The sequence below is a fragment of the Oreochromis niloticus genome, linkage group LG9 (assembly GCF_001858045.2).
Source record: "Oreochromis niloticus isolate F11D_XX linkage group LG9, O_niloticus_UMD_NMBU, whole genome shotgun sequence".
Taxonomy (NCBI): Eukaryota; Metazoa; Chordata; class Actinopteri; order Cichliformes; family Cichlidae; genus Oreochromis; species Oreochromis niloticus.
In genome coordinates this window covers 1,709,096-1,728,526 of record NC_031974.2, presented here as the reverse complement: position 1 = coordinate 1,728,526, position 19,431 = coordinate 1,709,096, and the positions used below count along the sequence as shown (strand labels likewise).

At 46.7% G+C, this 19,431-nt stretch overlaps 1 protein-coding gene across 6 annotated transcripts in view; it reads left to right on the top strand.

The window, feature by feature from the left end:
* Window positions 1-18,478, top strand: part of rreb1a (ras responsive element binding protein 1a) — a 56,381-nt gene extending 37,903 nt beyond the window's left edge. For all 6 annotated transcript variants that reach the window (XM_019353556.2, XM_005468120.4, XM_005468122.4 and 3 more), the window contains 13 exons: window positions 1,660-1,801; window positions 1,887-2,032; window positions 6,069-6,258; window positions 6,349-6,642; window positions 7,247-7,706; window positions 7,798-9,448; window positions 9,532-9,707; window positions 9,931-10,122; window positions 10,229-10,390; window positions 10,504-10,653; window positions 10,859-10,986; window positions 11,307-12,033; window positions 12,237-18,478. In XM_019353556.2, the coding sequence (XP_019209101.1) occupies window positions 1,660-1,801; window positions 1,887-2,032; window positions 6,069-6,258; window positions 6,349-6,642; window positions 7,247-7,706; window positions 7,798-9,448; window positions 9,532-9,707; window positions 9,931-10,122; window positions 10,229-10,390; window positions 10,504-10,653; window positions 10,859-10,986; window positions 11,307-12,033; window positions 12,237-12,796 (4,978 nt within the window). In that variant the 3' untranslated portion in view covers window positions 12,797-18,478. The remainder of the gene's footprint in view (window positions 1-1,659; window positions 1,802-1,886; window positions 2,033-6,068; window positions 6,259-6,348; window positions 6,643-7,246; window positions 7,707-7,797; window positions 9,449-9,531; window positions 9,708-9,930; window positions 10,123-10,228; window positions 10,391-10,503; window positions 10,654-10,858; window positions 10,987-11,306; window positions 12,034-12,236) is intronic.
* Window positions 18,479-19,431: the final 953 nt, after the last annotated feature.

Sequence of the window (19,431 nt, the reverse complement as noted above, 5' to 3'; positions counted from 1 at the left end):
AAGCTGTAGTTATGTGCGAGTTGAATGTTTACGGGTGCAGACTTTGTTCTTGTTGTCGGGTTTCAGTTTGTTCGGTGTTTTTGTTTTGAACTAATGCGATGAGAGGAATCAGCTGTTGCTTCAGTTTCTCCATCACCGCTCAGACTCGATGTTTCCTGCGACCGTGAACTCAAACTCCTGAAGTCTAACAGAAGACAAAAACACGTGCTCCCTTCAGGCACGCGGGATTTTCTATGACTCAGAAAATCCACCTTTACGGAAACTCGACGGGCCGGTTTGTCGAGTCTCCGAGCCCGGGAAGGCGAGCACAAAGAGCAGTGCGGAGAGACGGATGAGGCGCTGATTTACAATGCAAACTGTGAGCGGAGGAGGAGGAGGAGGAGGAGCAGAGCATCCTCTGAAAGATTTTCCTGCTTCAAACGAGCAGAGAGGAGGAAACAGAGTCCATTTTGTCTCTGAAGCTGTTTCACTCCAGTTTGTAGTTTCAGGGAGATGACCTGAGGAGGAGGAGTTTGCTCTCTTCCTATTTACTTTCCTGTTTCCTCCTTCCTCGTTTTCAGGTTTCCTCTGTTTCTGTTTTCTCTCTTGTTTTTGCTCCTTTTTTTTTTTTCTTGTTTCATTTCCTTATCTCCTTTTCTGTTTCCTAGCTTTTCTCCTTGATTACCTTACTTGTATCACCTCTTGTTCCCTTCCTTGTTTGCTGCCTTTGTTGCTCCTCTCCCGGTGCTTCTTTCTTCTCCTTGTCCTCCTTTCTTGTGGTCATTACTTGTCTCCTCTCCTTCTATCCTTGTTCTGTTTCTGGTGTGTGTGTGTGTGTGTGTGTGTGTGTGTTTGTTGCAAACAGCTGCTGAAGTCCACATATCAACACACACACACACACACACACACACACACACACACACACACACAGGGTGATAAGGATTGTGTGTCAGCTGACTTGGCAGGTTTCCTGCGCTCTGATTGGCCGGCTGCAGGGCCACAGCGCGGTTTGAGCAGACTTTGCTCTCTGGTTGGCCGCCTCCTTTCTCCTCTCCTCTGATTGGTTAATGAGCAGCTTCCTGTCAGCTGCTCTCAGATCTGCTGACTGAGTGTGAGGACCTCTTATGGGCGTCCAGCTCGCTGCCTGACACCTATTTATAGATGAGGACTCCTCAGGCCCACACCTCCCTGTGTGTCCTGCTCTAAACACTCATTACCTCACAGCACCTCCTCATCTCCTCCTGATGTCACCTCCTTTCTTCTCCCTGTCCCTGCTGTTTCTTCCTTTTTTTTCAGCTTTATTTTCTTTTCCTTATTTCCTCTCATCTGTCCTTACTTCCTTTCCAGCCCACGTTTCCTCTCCTCTCCTCCTTACCTCTTCACTGTTGTGTCTTGTGACCTTGATGACATTTACAAACGCACGCACACCTGCACACTTTCACGCACTGTCTCGCTGGCTGTTGTAGCTCCGCCCCCTCCTGTATCCATACTGTATCCCTGCACACTCCCAGACCACTGACTGGTATCAGTTCTCATCAGGCCTTCCCAGAATTCCCGGCGTTCCTCGTTAAATTAACGATGACTCTGCAGGTCTTTTGGGTTTTTTTGATGACATGCAGGTAAACGCCACCTGTACCCGAGGCGACGTAAGCTCACCTGTACCTTCGTTTCTTGTTTCAGACACATGAAGATTCACGAGAAGGACCCGGCCAGCGGCCTGCTCCCCGTCAGCCCACCCTCTCCCACCAAACGCCGCCGTCCGTCCGTGAAGAGGAGGCAGGGCCTCGAGGAGGAGAACGGAGAGGAGCCGCCCAACAAGAAGGTAAAAACCCCAACGGGAGCGTCGGCTGTCAGGAAGGGGCGAGGTTTGTTCGGTTAAGGGAGATAACAAGTTTTTGTGTGTCGAGGTGGCGGACGACGCGACGGCCGACGAGGCAGTGGCGGGCCGCGGCTCGGAGGAGGAGCTTCTGCCCTGTCCCATCTGCTTCAAGACCTGCAGCTCCAGACTGGATCTGGACGCGCACATGGACACCCACCCTGACACCGCCCTCAGGTACCGCCTTAAGCCCTCCATCTTTCTTCTTCACCTTTCCTCCACTCGTTTCCTCCCCCTCTCTTCCCACTTCCTTTTCTTGTCTCCTCTTTTAAAATGGTTTTGCCTTACTGGCTTCTCTCCTTGATTCCTCTCCTTTTGTCCTGTCCTCATTTCCTTTCATTTAGTACATTTACTCGGTTACTTTCTAACTTTACTCTTGGACACTCCTGCAGTGTTTTATCCGACCTTTCAAATTAAGAGTTTAAATTAAAAAATGTGTTCATGAATCTGGACGATGGTCGGCTGGGAGAGGGGACGAGGGAGGCAGAGAAACACTGGGGAAAAGAGAGAGAGAACTTAAGTGAAAAAGGAGGATGTACCAGGAAGATCTGTCACTATGGCAACACAACAGGGACAAAGTTTAACATGGAGGAAAAAAAGAAAGAAGAGGGAAAGGAAAATTAGGAATCAAAGTAAAGAAATAAAGGAAGGTGAAGGACACGAGGAAAGAAGAAAGAGATGAAAAAAGATGAAAAGTAATTTACAAAAGTAAAGTGAAAAAGAAGAAACAAAGGAGAAACATCCAAAAGGAAAGGACGAAAAGCAAATGGACAAAGTTGCACTAAAAGAAAAGGAAGGACGCAGTGAAGGAAGGAAGGAAAGCTGATGAGGAAATATAGGAAAAGGCAGAACTGAAGTAGGAAATGGGGAAAACTATAAAATACTAATAAAGTTCAAAAAAGGACTGAAATAGAAGAAAATACGGAAGAAAAAACAGGACGTAAGGATGGACAGACAGGAAGGGAGGAAGGGAAACAAGGAAAAGAGAAGGTAGGATACAAAGAAATATAAAAGCAGGACATGAACAGAAGAAAAAGAAGAATAAAGGAAGGAAGGAAAGAAAGGAGAAGAGAAGGAAAGGAGGATGGATATGAGACAGAAAGAAAGGTTAAAGGAAGGATGGAGAGCTGTAAGGAAACAAGAAAGGAAGCAAAGAATGTTTGTGATGAGGGAGAGAAGGAGCCGAGCGGGCAGCGCTGAGCTCGTTATGGAGGAAGGAGAATATTTAGCTGTAAATCCTCCCTAATCAGCCGGTAAGAGGATCGAGTGCCCTGCAGGGATGGAGGAGGATGGAGGGTAATTTACCTCACCAACGGGATGATGGGTGGATGTTCGGTCACATTAAAACCAGACGAAGACAAAAAGGCGGCGTTAAAGATCAAAGTGTCGATCTTTAGGTGGTGAAGCCGTCAGCAGGTCGGGGCGATGCGTTAGTGAGGAAATGTGAAACGACGAGCACCCGTCAGATCACCGTCACGGCTGCAGGGTAATGATTACAGACGACCTCCTGAGTGTAATAACTCAGTTTGGTTGTATTAGTTTAACATTAGTTTGTGTACCTGCAGTACCGCCGCCGCCCACTTGGGGGTCTGCAGCCCTCGATTTGGGAGTCACTGCTGTGAGCTCGAACGCTCAGGCCGCTCTCAGCGTCATCTCAGGCATACTCACACAGTACACGAGCAATGGGAGCTGCCCCTCAGCAGGCTTCCTTAAGCTGACCAATCAGATGAAAGTGAGCTTGTTGAGGCACGAGCGCAGACACAGGTCGTGTCCAAATTCATGGGCTGCATCCTCCTGAGGCCGCATTTGTAGACCGATTACGTCACAGCGACGCGCTGAAGGCTGTCCAAATTTGTAGACTCCTCCGAATGCAACCGACAAATGCGTCCTCCTTTTCCCCGAATTTGAAGGATGGGTCGGGTGTGTCCTTCGTGGCCCACCATATCCCAGAATTCATAGCGCGGCCCAGCCAAACTCCAGTTTCCAACAATGGCGGCCGCCATTAAGTTTTAAAATTACTGTTACTAATCTTTCTGAGTCACAAAATAAACTTTTAACATATTTTCAGGCGAGAATGTAGCTGTGTAAACTTCAAATATCTGCTCGGTTTATCAAGGTATCGCATATTTGCAAAAGTGCTTCGACGTTTTCGGAGACGTCTGTTACCCACCAGCTCGATAGCTAGCCGAGAGCTCGAGGGTCACTGAAGCCGCCGAGAACGGCACAACTCCCGGCACATCATTTTCAGATCACCGCGGACTTTCGCTACTCAGGTTAAACGTAATATATAAGTCACTTAGACAACCTAAAAATGATATTGTTGGGCTTTTTTCAGTGTTTTGTTTGTTCGTGAGTAAATCGGTTTGGCTGAGATTAAAGATATTAGATTAGATTAGATAAAATAAAACTTTATTAATCCCCCGGGTGGTTTTCACACAGCTGAATAAACGTCAAACAGAAAACTGATTAAACAGAAGTGTGAGATGGTCGAGAATTTACACCAGTGTCCTGTTATATTTTACATAGCAAGGAGCAGACGGCCGAGTTTATTAAACTCCACCGAGACAGCGGTGACGTTAATCAGAAGGCTAGACCGTCCAATTTCACAGCTGTTTACTTCCGGCCAACCCGACCTTCTGAGGACCCGGCCCACGTAGACCGCGAAGGCCGGGTCCTCAGGAGGATGCAGCCTGTGAATTTGGACACGACCACAGGAGGAACCGAGGGGTTGCACAGTTGCTCCAGCTTCCTGTTTCAGCCTGTTGGTCTCTTTGTTCGATCAATCGATAAAAAACGACTAACCAACTCTAAAGTTTCTAAAAAACAAACAAACGTTTCTCACAACATGAAGCGAGACGCACACGAAGGCCAAGTCTGTAGTTCGTAAACATGACCGAGGGATTCGTACTTCTTCAACGCCGTCGCCACAGCACCATGATGCACGTTTCCATGTAATAAAAACATAAATAAAGACCTCTAAAAACTTAAAATAAGACTTTTCAGCGTGATGACGTGGACAGTCGGGAGCTTGGCGGCTTTAGATGGTGGCAGAGAGTTTGAATCACAGCCTGACCGACGTCTGTTAATGCATCACTTTTACTTTGAAGGGTCAGAAAACACTGGAATCGAATGTTTTGCTTAAAACTAAAAACGATGATAATCAGCAGCACAGTGATCAATATTTCATCAGTGGGCTGACTGTTTCAGAGAACCTCAGCTCGGATGGATGAGGGTGGAGGTGCAGGTCTGACTGATGGAGTTCAACAAGTGCTGCTCCACATATGGTGCAGACCCCCACCCCGACCCCCACCATCCTCTGACAGCGTAACTGAGGGGATTACACACACACACACACACACACACACACACACACACACACACACACACACACACAGGATGTGATAAGAGTGTGTGACTGCAGCAGACACTGAGCAGCTGTTCTCTCAGCGCTTAACGAGAGCCGGACCAACACCGGGTTATTACACACACACACACACACTTGTCTTTCTGCACGTGCGTGTGTGTCTTTAACCTGCTGAATAACCAGCAGTGTGATTTCCACGTATTAAACTGTTTTTGTAGTCCTCATGAGGTTCTAGGAGCGCCGTGAAAAGAGAGCAATCAGCATATCCTCTCTGCTGGTTTCAAAGTTTCGCACAAACTTTACCACGAGGTTAATGAGTGTGCACCTTCAAACTGGAAAAACAAGAGTCAGGAAGGGACGAAATGATGTCATCACCTCCTCTTTGTCAGCCTGCTGGTCCCCACACACAAAAAAATCCTGGAGAAATGTCGCCTCCTGGTGGTGGGAGTTCAGAAATTTTTCAAAATAAAAAAAATGAAGGACAATAAAAACATTTTTTTTTTTTCTTTTTTTGGGCAAACATCGAGGACTTTTCCTCTCCATCTTCCAAAAGGACAAAAACAACAATTTTTTAAAACAAACTTACCATTTAAACTCTAGCAGACATACAAAGAGCGGCCCTCAGAGCGAATGACTAACAGGATATTTTCAGTCGTTACTCAGATAAGTAAGTTCACAGAGAAGTCTTTAAACCAGATTCCTGTTAAGATGTGTGGGAGGTACTTTTCTTGTTTTTCAGTGACAAAATATTTTGGATTATTTGACGTTTTGTCCTTTTTCTGATTCAAGTCTGTGTTGAATGATCTCCTCATTTTCAGGCAGCATTTTTTTCTGTGTTTGTGTTTGCAGGTGTGATCTCTGCTGCCTTTCATTCCGAACCCACCGTGGTTTGCTGCGTCACAATGCGGGGGTTCATAAGCTCCTCCCCCAGGACCCCAGCGGCCGGCCTTTCATCCAGAGTAACCCCTCTATCCCCACCGGCTTCAATGACTTGGCCTTCATTGACTTCTCCTGCAAGAAGTTTCCTCACATTGCACAGGTGTTTATCCGTCACCGTGTTCCCGTGGATCGCTTCCTGGATGAAAATGTCGGGATTCAGAGTTTTAACGCCGTTTTTCTTCCCGTCCAGGTCTGGTGTGAGACGAATCTCCGACGCTGCATCAGTAAGTTCCACCGGTTTGTCTGTGAGTCGTGCGACAAGGCATTCCCCCTTCGCTCAGCCCTGGACCTCCATAAAACCAACTCTCACCCCGACAAACCCGCCACCACCAGCTCGGAGGATACCGCAGAGAAGGAGAAGGAGGAAGGAGAAGGTTCTGCAGAGAACGAGGTTGAGAACAACCAGCAGGACGCAGACAAAGAAGCCCTGCCTGCAGAGCAGTCCGACTTCCTGGAAGGGCTGGGTCTTCAGCACGTTTCTAAGGTATGTTTGGAAGTAAAAACATGGCACCCAAGTGGACCTTTCAAATTAAAAGCACAAACTGAAATAAGCATACAAAGAATTTTCAGTGCCGAAGAATAAAATGCAGGCAGATCAGGATTGTTAACAGGATGTGATAGGATTTAGAACAGGAGTCGAGATGCTGGCGGTGGTGAAGATGAAGATTGAGGCTTGAATAGAGCTCTGGCTGAGGTGGGTTACCTGAAAGAGTCTTAAAGGGAGAATAACAGAGAGCAGAGATTCAAACCACGCCAAGCAGAGGCTGATGGGTGAGAAGAGGATTGGACAAGAGTGATGATGTCAGCGTTGAGATTAATAGCGTGGGAAAGCGAGTAGACATGTAAACAGAAAAGCAGCCGAACACCCAGGAAAGCAGAACCATTACTTCCTGGTTGAACTCGTGCGTAAACTTTACGAATGTTAACCCAACTAGTACAAATGGTTTTACAAAGAAGTATTTGTTTTTTGTTCTAGGGTCTTTAAAAAACAGATTTTTTTAAAAATTGTGTGTGTGATCTTTGTAAAGACAAAAACAATGAATTTTAACCCAGCACATGTCCTAATGTTTCCTCTCCGTGTCCCTCAGGTGAAGGCTGGTCCCACTGATGACGAGATCCATCAGGCCCACCTGGACAGCATCAAGGTGATACACGTGGAGCCTCCGTCCTCCAGCCTCCCCCAGGAGCCGGCTTCGGGCTACTTGTCTGGAGGACTAGGATTGACTCTGGGGCTTGGCGTGAGCGGTCTGACGGCCCTCAGCATCCCTCTGCTGGAGGCCCCGGGCTCGGCCTTGCAGGGCCTCTCCCAGAGAGACGCCTTCAGCCTGCTGTCCCTGCAGCCCTTCCCCACCGGCTTCCTCCTGCAACCCGACGGGACCGCAACTGCAGCCAGCGCCGCTTCATCAGGTGTCAAACCCGGAGAGGCAGGCGGTACTGGGATTATGGAGCTGGCAGATATCCAGCAGATCCTGAAAGTGGCGACTACCACACCAAATCAGATAGGACTCCCACCTCTGGCCAAAGCTCCAGGATTCAGCGGTGCTAACGGTGGGTGCTGGCTGGAGCCGGTTTATTACTTCAAGCTTTTAAAAGTAGATTTATAACTCCGAACGCTCACCGACTGTTTCTCATCCTGCAGGTCAAGTTCAGGGTCAGAAGGCGATGCCGCCACTGAAACCCAAACCTCCCATCAGCCCTCGCTCCAGCCTCACAACAACGACCCCTCCACCCCTGCAAAGCTCCCAGCAGGCCTCACTGGGCTGCATCAGCCCCAGCCTGCCACCTCCCACGCCTTCGCTCTTCAAAACACCCTCCTCGTCCTCATCCTCAGCCGGGAACGGCGGGCAGATGGACGCGGATTGCATGAATGAGGCCCACGCCCCCCTGTCTGACTCGCCGCCTGCTGCTACTACAGCTGTACACGAGGAGGTGGGGCTTAGTGGAAGGAAGCCAGGAACCAAAGGCAGCAACAACTCGGGATCGTTCCCGTGTCGTTTTTGCGACCAGGTGTTCGCCTTCTCCGGCGTGCTGCAGGCGCACATGCGCTTCCACCTCGGCATCCTGCCCCACCAGTGCAACATCTGCGACTACGTAGCTCCTGATAAAGCCACGCTCATCCGTCACCTGCGCACGCACAGCGGAGAGCGCCCGTACGTCTGCCGCGTCTGCCATTATCCGTTCACTGTCAAGGCCAACTGTGAGCGCCACCTCAGGAAGAAGCACGCCAAGACCTCGAGGAAGGAGATCGAGAAAAACATCAAGTACGTCACCTCGACAACCACGGCGAACATCGCAGCCGCCATCACCACTGCAGGCACCACCTCCACCCAGGACACGGAGACGGGCTCCACCGGAGCCGAGACCGTGTGCCGGTTCTGCGGCGAGGACCTGAAAACGTACCGGGCGCTACAGATCCACCTGCGCACGCATAACGGCTGCCAGAGGAAACCGTTCGAGTGCCGACGTTGCGGCGCCGCCTTCCTAGCCAAACGCAACTGCATCCACCACCTGCTGAAGCAGCACCCTGAGGTGCAAGAGCGTGAGATCGAGGAGCACATCGCCACCTTGCTGCCTGCCGCCGCCCTCGCCACTGCCCGCGCTGCACCGTTGCCGCTGAACGGCATCAGCCAGCCTCCGATCCCAGTCGTGAAGGTGGAGGAACTGGCGAACGTCACATATCCTGCAGAACTGGACCAGCCGCTCGACTTCTCCGCAAAGGGCCGCGGCGCCGGCAGCCAGACGGGGTCACCTGGGGTCAAACTGGAGAGCGTCTCCCCCACCTTCGACTGCGCTGACCTGGACCAGCCCATCGACCTGTCCATCCCCAGCAAGAGGCAGCGAAGGGAGGCGGCGAGTGGCAGCGAGCTGAGGGAGATAAAGACGGAGCAGAGCGGCAGCAGCATCGTTGAGCAGCAGCAGCACGCTTTGTCCAAGGACGAGAAGATGGCGAGTGGCCCCTCCCCGCTTCACCCCCACCCCCAGCTCGGCTGCTACCAGCTACCCCCGGGCTCCACTTCCTCCCCCGCCTCCCTCCCCAACGCGGCGCGAGCCCAGCGCCTCAAACCACTGCTGCCCAAACCCGCCACCTCCTCACCCTCCGGCACCCTCAAAGAGCTGCCACCGCTGGCCTCCATTGCTCAGATCATCAGCTCTGTGTCCGCCGCCCCAGACCTGCTGAAGCGCGACGCTGCCGGCGTCACTTCCTCTCAGGCCGATTCCGCCACAGACGCCCCCACAGCCTCGGCCAGCCTGGAGGGACAGAGCGACGACGCCTCCGACGGATCCTCCAGGTTTGTGGGCTGCATTTCAAATAACTTTATTCACATTACTGCTATGTTCAGCGCTCCTGCTGACTCCACATTCTCTCCAACAGGAGGAGGCCCAGGAAGAAGGCAGCCGGCCTGGGCCTGAAGGAGAAGGCCGTCAGCGGCATCGACTTGGAGTCGAGCGGCGAGTTTGCCAGCGTGGAGAAGATGCTCGCTAACACAGACGCCAACAAGTTCAGCAACTACCTGCAAACTGGAGCTGCTGACCTGGCAGGAAAGAAAGGTGGGGGCAGGAAACTCAGTCCAGGAAACTTCTGGAACCAAAACTTACAGTTAAAATAATAAAAACTACAAATGAATCCTAATGAATATATTTAAAAGTAAAGAAAGGTAGAATGTCATTTAAATGTTCATTTATTTTAATCATCAATAATAAACACATCTGTTCTTTAGCAGGTTGAATTTTTTTTTTCCCTTTATTTAATTCAAACTCTTTCTGTGAGCAGTTGGCGACAAAGCAACAGGAGGGGAGGAGAAGGAGGGCGGAGCTAAGGAGGAAGCAAAGCCGGCGGCGGTGAATCAGCCCAAAGGAAAGAAGAACGCTTACTCCAACTCTGTCCAGAAGCTGACCTGCCCCTTCTGCCCCCGAGTTTTCCCGTGGGCGAGCTCGCTGCAGAGACACATGCTGACACACACTGGTAATGATCATGACACACACACACAAAAATGGTGTTGAACGCCGCGTGCCGCAGCGCCTGGCTCCATGAACAGGTGGAAACCTGGTTATCGTTTATCTCCACCCAGGTCAGAAGCCGTTCCCGTGTCCGCGCTGCGACGCCTTCTTCTCCACCAAATCCAACTGTGAGCGCCACCTGCTGAGGAAACACGGTGTGACCCACAGGACGCTGCGACGCAACGGCGCCCTCGTGAAGAAAGGCGGCGACGAAGGCTCGCATGATAGCGCCGGTCAGAGAACAACCAGTTTTTATCACCGTTACATCCACAGACGTGTGTCTCCTGCGGCAACCAACATAAAATGAGTTCAGTGCATTGATGCTCATGTTGACTGTCTCCCACAGAGAGCCAATCAGAGACGGAGCAGATGGCACCAGAAGCACAAAACCTCAGCAATACCCCCTCATCTGCAGACTCAGGCCCCGCCCCCACCGCTGATAGCACCACCCACTGTGAAGACACACAGGAAAGCCCCACCCACAAACCAAGCCAAGGTAACATTTTAATAACGAGTCGTAAAGGAAAGATTTGGTTTCATGTGGCTGGAAGTGGAGCTGAAGTCATTCAGGGCTTCACTTTAGTGCCAGAGTCTAACTGCAGAACTGACCTGTTTCTGGAGTCGACTCGTTGCAGGTGTCCCTGCCTTGAAGATGTTAGGCACCCTTTAAATCATCGCCTGAAGCTGTTTTTGTGCTGCAGGTTTCAGCCCGACTCCTGGACCTGCCGAGCAGCAAGATACAGAAACCACACAGCAGCAGCAGCCGGACCAGCAGGGGGCGCCAGAGACCCGAGCAACACAGGGCAAACAACCTCCAAACAGCAGCAAGGTAACATAACTGTGGGAACAGGTCTTTAAAAAGCCCCAGCACTAAGATACAATCAGTATTTCTCTATAAAGGAAAATCATGGAGTAAAATATACGTAAACTACAGATTACACACACATTTGGATCACAGGATGTAAGATTGACGCTCATTTTTCTGTAAATATTTAATTCTGTTTTTGTGGTCATGCAAACCTTCAACCATCCACCAGAGGGAGCTGCAGCACCTTCAGCAGCCTGTTCTTTTCAAATAAAGTCAATAGAAACAAAGACGACTCAAACATGTCATGTGATGATGTCATAAATGGTAAAACCCTCCTCCAGGTGGAGAGCACCGACGATGACGACTGCCACAGCAACAAGAGTCTGGACCTGAACTTTGGCAAGAAGCTCATCGACTTCAAACTCAACACGTCATCTTCAGGCTCCGCCCAGGAGGAGCAGTCCTCTCAGCCCTCCTGCTCCTCCTCCTCTTCTTCATCTTCATCTTTATCTGGACCCTCTACCTCCACTCCCCAAGCAGCGCCTGAGAGCCCAGAAGAGAAGGAGAAAGACACGCCCACTTCCTCCTCGCCTTCCTCATCCTACAGCCTCGCGGTGAAACAGCAGCCGGACTACAAACATGTCTGCCGAGTGTGTAAGAAGAGTTTCCGCTACGCCACTACACTCGCTCGCCATGAGAGGGCGCACCTCTCAGAGGATACACCGACTCCACCCCCACCAACAGCGGAGGAAGCCACTCAGGCAAAGGAGGAGGAGGAAGAGGTGGCGCCGGAGAGCAAAGCTGGCGACGAGGAGAAGGAGGCAGAGATGGAGACAGAAGAAGGAGGAGCAAAGGGAGGCGACAGTGAAGGAGGGGACAGTGGCGAGTCAGAGGAAGAGGAGAAGGAAAAGGAGGAGAGGAGTGACGAAGAGGCATCAGAACCAAAGAGCCTGGAGGGCGGAGAGTCATCTGGAGGACGCGTGGACAAGAGGAAGAAGATCTGCAACGTGTGCTCGAAGAGGTTCTGGTCTCTGCAGGACCTGACCCGGCACATGAGGTCACACACAGGTATGACACAACTGAGGTCACACACCTGAGGTCACACACAGGTATGACACACCTGAGGTCACCTGTGGCTGTGAATTTTGTGGTCATACATTTAATGACATCGTGTATTAAAATGTTTTAACTTTACCTGATTGTTTTTGTTGTTGTTGTTACCTGTATTGTTTTCCTCGCTCTGTCTGACTCCTCGCTCGTCCTGCCTCCAGGTGAGCGTCCCTATCAGTGTCAGACCTGTGAGAGGACCTTCACTCTGAAGCACAGCCTAGTCCGCCACCAAAGGATCCATCTGAAACCCCGAGGGGCTGACAGCTCCTCCGGTGCCAACGACGACGCTGGCAGCGAGGACGGAGACTCTTGCACCCCGACCCCAACCTCCACCTGCCCACCCTCAGAGAACGAGAGCGAGTGCGGGAGTGCCGCAGCTGGGATGAAGGAGCTGGAGGAGGACGACGTGAAAGACGAGGGGGAGGAACAGAGCCCTTCGAAACCAACAGAGTCCGGCGGGGACTTGGATCCTGCGACCGCCGTCGACTCGACTCCCAGCCGCCAAGCTACTGACACAAAGACAACTACTAGCGCCGAATCGACATCTGACCCAAACGCCTCCAAAGACCCCTCTCACTCCTCCACCAGCTGCCCGCCAGAGGAAGCGGCAGCAGCCACCCCCACCCAGGGCTTTATCCAGGGGCTGCTGGAGATCCACGCCAAGCCCCCTCTGGAACACATCCTGCCCAACGGAGAGCCTCCTCTGGTGGGCGTGGAGTGAGGGCGAACCCCTAACCACAACACCACAGTGCCATATGGTCGGAGAGATGCTGCACCATTGATGACGATGCAAAAACCAGCCCAGAAACCCTTTTTGATAGAGAGACGAAATCCTCGTTTTCTTGAAGTGCCTTACTACTAGTCCTAAAAGATGTTTTTGCTATATCTTTATCTGCATTATTACGGAGAATGGATCTAATTTTTATAGCTTTTTATGATGACAATGATTTACATAACATTTTTTTTGTGCGGGGGAATCTATATTTCAGCAATAAAAAGAATAAAGTTACGATTTATTATTATTCTAGATTTTTCTTAGAGAAATGATCAACTTTGGAGACGCCAAGAGACAGACAGAGACTGAGACATGGCATCCGCCATTCTTCTTCGGTATTTAAATTAAGAGCTGGACGTCGCGACGCACGAGTCCGAACAATACGCTTTCACAACGTTTCGGATTTCCTAAATTAAAAATTCACCAGCCGCTTGTCCGGTTTGACCAGTTGATATTTTTGATATGTTTTTGGGTAAAACTGAAGAGCGAGGCGACAGCTGCACGGCTGCCGAAGCGGCCCAGTTTCACCAGCAATGACCGGCGGCCACCACCGTCGACTGGTGGCCGCCTGCCACCATGTGACCGAGGTAGCTTTTTTCTGTTTTGTTTTTGTAACTGGAAAACGCCTCGCCATTGTTCCGACTCTCGGCCGGTTTGGCAAAACACAAGAAAACATTTGACGAACTTCTCAAAGTCGCATTTCTGTGTGAAGAGGAACTTTTGAAAGGGCAGAAAATAGTGTTTGTGTTCTCCGTGTTTCTTCTTCCTGTTTTTTTTGTTTTGTTTTTTAAACCCATCACACTATTGATCCCTGAAGCCACCCTGTGAGTCGGCCTGTGTGTGTGTTCATAATTTCTCACTCATAATCATTCTCAGTTGATTCCATGTGTGTACAGAGAGTTAAACTTGTGGCACGTGATGCTCGAGTATTTTCTGTTTTTCTGCATGTGTGCGATTACCAGTGACATAGGTGTAGGGATGGGAATTCATTTTCGTGGATTTTTTTATATATATGTAACTGAACAAATCAAAAGGTTTTGTTTTTGTGTGTGCGTGTGAGTGTGCGTGACTCCCACCTGTCTGTCATCGTCACCCCCTAGTGTTCTTATAGGGTTTATTACAGGGCCTCCAGCGTGCTAATGTGTAACGCCGCTAATACCTGACTTAGGTTCAGTTTACCTCAACTTCTGCTTTTTAACTGCAACCATTAAAGCAACAGACGAGCAGCTCTGTAGGCAACCCTTTAAATCCTATGTCTTCCTAAGCTGGGCTAATGCTCTGCAGGCCAGGTTTCTACTGTGGGCCAAATCAAAGCAAGCCAGGGCTAACTCATTAGTGTAGCTTCAAACACGGCATGCACACTACCCCAAATAGAACCATAAAAAGGCTAATTTAGTAGAACATAGAAATGGCAAGGAATTTGTTAATACCATAGTTAAAAACCGGTATGATGCTAGCTAGCTGTATTTTACCTACATTGGCATCAGCTTTTCTTTGGGAGCAATTAGACATTAGAAAATGTTAGGGTTAGTTTGGAAAAACTGACCAGAGCAGGCAAGATAATAAAAACCCTAAAATAGCAAAAATAGCAAAAAGGTAGTATTAGATGGCAATAACTATAACATAGCTAGCAAAGGATTAGCTTGGTTCAGTAACTTGGTATGGTTAGTTGGCCCTTCTTATCTCTAATATAAGCTTAAGTTTTCTTACTGGGTTCCAACATATCGCCCACAGGCTAAAAACGCTACAGGCTAGCTAGAATTAACCAGCATGACCAGACTTGTGTTTACTCTGTTAACATTGTTGTTTGGTTAGTTAGCTCTAGCTAGCTCCGATTACAAGGTTGGGTTTTGCTAATTAGATCCCGGGACATCACCTACCTACTGGGTAAAAAGATATCTTATCTAATATTAACTGACCGGATTAGATAAGACCAAACATGACTAAGCTAGTTAGCAGGATTTCTAGCTAAGAGTCGGCCTAGCTAGTCCTCTTACAGTATTATCAGTGTTTCTTGAGTTGGCCCTGGACTTGTTTAGCACTGTTTGTCCCATTTTAGCCCCATCTTTTTTTTTGAAAGTACATGAGGACTTGTACCTCTTTTGTGTTCATCTGTGCTGATACAAAGAGAACAACTAAAAACGTTCAGTTTCTATTTGACATGTACTTTGATTGTGTTTTGGAAACTATGTAGTCAGTGTTGGTTAGGGCTGGGCGATGAGGCTAAGAATCTGAGCACAATTTAAAAAACAAATAAATAGCAGTTGATAGTTCTAATCGTGAAAGCTTGTTCCTGCAATTGGGGGAAAAAATGTATTTGTCTTCCGTAGGTCGACATTTCAAGTTTATGTATCTTGAAATTTCAAGATCCTGAAAACTAACTTGAAAATTAAACTTACCAACTCAGAATTTCATGTCTTGATATCTCTGCTTTTACTGAGCAGTAACCTTAAAAATCAAGATACTCAATAGTACTATTCAAAATATCTAAACTGAATACCTTTACCTGGCAATTACTTTTGTACTATTATTATTATTATTATTATTATTATCATTATTTTTACCCGAAGGAAACAAGCTTCCATACATAGTTACTATAATATAAATCAGCGCATTATTTATTTGAAGTTTAAAGGCCCGGTGCTTGAAAAGGTTGACGTTTGCTGCTGGATAAGTCGTATGGAATTGAGGGTCTACGTCTACTAACAACACTAGTTTGGGACTATAATTACTTTCTGCTATTTAAAGAGAAAATAATGCCCGATGATAGCTGATCTGTTCATTCTCCAGATTATAAATTGCCAAATGTCATCTCCAAACTACTGAAGCAGAGTTACCTTTCTGAGGATATCTTTGTCCTTCCAGCATTCGCAAAACCATTATTGAGCTTTTGTTAAATTTTTATTGAGTTTATACTGTGATAACCACTGTTGCTGTTTTATCGCCCAGCCCTAATGTGGATTTGTGGTTAGGAATTTGGCATTATAGACAATCAGTTAATTTTCAAAATGATCCCTTTAGCTGTATGTTGAAAGAGGAGCTAAATGAAGGGGTGAGAGGGATGGGCGGATGGGTCAGTTGGAGTGGGGGTGAAATCACAACACTATTTTGTGTTCCTGAACTGTATTACCCTGCTGCACAAACAAACACAAATAAAAGGGCTAATGTCACCCCTGGACCAACCTATCCAAACGAACCCATAACAGGAGGGCTATTGATCCTGATAGTGTGTATATGTTTTCTTTTTCGTGTAAAGATTGATAATACTTAATAATCTTGTACATATTCATTTTTTTAAATATCAAGCAACCTCATAAGCAAATCAAACCTCAGCGGCTCATAACGGAACTGTAGGCCAGCGGCAGTCAGCCATTTACTCGAGATATATTGAACAACCACAACTGAGCTGACTTGTTGCTGCCGTTAAGTGGCACTAACAACTTCCAAAACTACTACTACTATTAATACTATTAGTAATATTAGCATGGACTGTCGTAACACAATCAAGAGAGAAAGGGAGTCAGTTTCCTCCATTTTATAATGTTTATATTTTTTGTCAATACAGCAAATCATTTGGGCCTCACAAACGTTTAATGAAATTTAGAAAGCTAAAGTATGATAAAAATGTAAAATTTCCCTTTTGAGCTGTTAATGAATAAAAATTAAATATTAGTTTCTTTCAAAGCTGAGCGAGTCCCAATACAGCACTCATTTCTCCGTTATTTTCAGCAGCTAACATCTCGTCTAAAGCTGTGAAAACTATAACTAAAAATTATACATTTGCCTTTGGATCATTTTGAATTGGAAAATACGAAGATAATCAAAAGCTTTTGAAAATGTTTGGCTTTATTCTTGTTTTAGTGCCTTAGCAGTTATCTTGTTGCTCAAAATTGAAAAAAATTATTAAAGCTTGCAGGCTAGTGGCTAACAATAATCCATCATGCTAGCTAGCTTACTAGCTTATTTATTGTTAGCTTAGTCAGCATTGATTGATTAACGCATTTAAATCATGTTTAATAAATGTAAAAAAACCCCAAACAAACTATGGAGTAGATTATGGAATAAACTAGCTAAAAGTTAGCTAAAATGCTAACACCCTGGCTGTCTTTTTTTTTTTTTTTTTTTTTTTTTTTAAATAAAGATAGCGTTGTCTAAATAGTTTGTCAGCAGCTTAAATCAGCTTTAAATTTTCCATAATTGAAGCGTTTCCTCAGAGTTTAATAGAATGTATCAGCATTTCCATAGATTTACTTCAGTAAATGTTTTACAAATGAATTTGTTCCTAAGCTAAATTGGTGAGTTTTTTTTTTTTTGCAACTTTCCCACGCTAGTCAAAGCGAGTAAAGTTAGCCATGACGCTAATCACAGTTAATAAATTTCGTGGCCGGGTGGAAATGCTCCCTTTCTCTCTGAACTGTTTCCTGTTTTGTTAGCTCCCTCTGTACTCCCTCTCCCTCTGGATTACGCGTTCGTGTGTGTGTGTGTGTGTGTGTGTGTGTGTGTGCACGGCCATATGAATACTGGACTTCCATTCGAATGCACGTGGACTGTTTTTAAATGTATTTATTTGGAGCCCAGGCGAGTGTGTCTGTGTGTGTGTGCGTGTGTGTTTAGTTTCTACAATGACTTGAGAAGAAGCCATGTATTAAGAATATCACATTTATGCTGCAGAACTGTTTTGAGGAACTGATGGTTTGTGTCGTGGACTAACCGGCTCACCGTAGGTGCAGCGGGCCGGGGTGCGAATCGGACTAGCAATAAGAATCCCTCTGAATCCAAAAAGCTTTATGTAGATCTCCTGTATATGAGTTGAGAACAGATTGTTTGGGTCTATTGGTTTTATTGTGTTGTTAGTTTTTGTTGTTTCTTATTTTTCTCTATGACATATAAATGCGTATAAAACTGTGAAAATCCATTGTGTTCAGTTAAAGGGTGACTTTTAGGTTAGGTTTTTGGGGTTTTTTTGCATGTTAATCTAATTTGTTCAATTATGGATGATTTCTCCTTTCTCATCACTTCTTGTGCTACACACACATATAAATATATATATATATATATATATATATATTATAAATATGAAATTATATATAACCTCGCTCTCAGGGTCTTTCACGAATCCATATTCAAAATGCTTCATGTTCTTATTTCCTGAGTTGCAACTTGTCCTGATTACGTTGTTTCTCCTTTTTTTCTTTTTTTTCTTTGTTAATAATGATTCAGAACTGTCAATCACTACATTTAGCACTTGACTGTGAACAAATGTGTGGTTGGATTAAAAGACAGACCCCCCCCCTTCCACACACACACACACACACAGATATTTGGTTGAAGTCCTCCTCTGGTTCGGTTTCACCCTCCTGTGTAATGTTGCGTCCCTGTCAGAGGTCAGAGGGAACGTCGGAGAGGAGATTTCTAAACACACTCACACAAATGCTGGACCTCAATCAGAAAGCATTAAGACACAATCGTCTGAAAAACGTTGATTTCTTTTCCTCTGTGGTGGTTTCATCGTCTGTCCTCTCAAACATGACAGTGTTTCACAAAGTCAAGAGATGTAAACCTGTTCTGTATTCAACCCAATAAGAGAAAGCAATAAAGATTATATCAAGGAAAGGTGTGTGAATCAAAGACCGTCCACGACTTGGTCTTTCTTTTTTTTTTGTCACAAGTGGTGTTTAAATTCAGTTTTACAAGGCAAATGTTATGTAAAAAACAAAAAACAAATTCCAGTCTAATTATTGGAGAAAATATCTGATCTTAATCAGATACAGTTCATATTTACATTACACTACATTACATTGTAGTGTTCTTTAACACTGTAGTGTAGTATTTTTCCGGGATAGGAGGGTTTCTATCAGATTTCTAAAGTTTTATTTGTCGTCTGATAGACAAATATATTTCAGTGTTGAGTAAAAGTACAGCAGAGGACGGTAAAGTTGGTACTCTTTTCTCCATCTTGAACTTTGGTCCTGCTCAGGGCAAAGCACAGAGTCCCTGTAGAAGCATGTTTTGCCACTCGGCAGCCATCTTGGTGATGAATCTAGGGATTTATCTGGGTGATTACACTGAAGTATCAATCTGAATGAATGATTAGAGATCAATAACTTTAACATCTCAATCTGGCATGTACAGAATCATCGACCAAATCTGATGAAACCACAGAGTGTAAAGTTTAAAGAAACGTTTCCTTGCACATGCAGTCACACTTTGGGCAAAGGTCTTGGCCCACACCACATTTCTTTGCCAGGAAAATGGAAGGAGCAATTTACTGAAACATCTGCAAACATACATGAAGGTACAGCATATGAGACAAAAACAGAGTAAATAGACTTCTCAAAAAGTCAGCAGTCTGAACTCTCCGAGGCAGCTTTGTTTCAGGAGCAGCTCCAGCCTTCTTAAAGGATGTTCAAAGCTTTTCTTTGGGTTTTAGCCGTCTGTCAATGATCCCACACTGCTTCAGTCATGCTGAGGTTCGGGCTCTGGGGGGCTGATGATGTACTGCACTGCAAAAGAAAAAACTGAAGCAACTAACAATCAGACACTTTCCAGATGTTACTGCACGGTACAGCAAAGTCTGATGG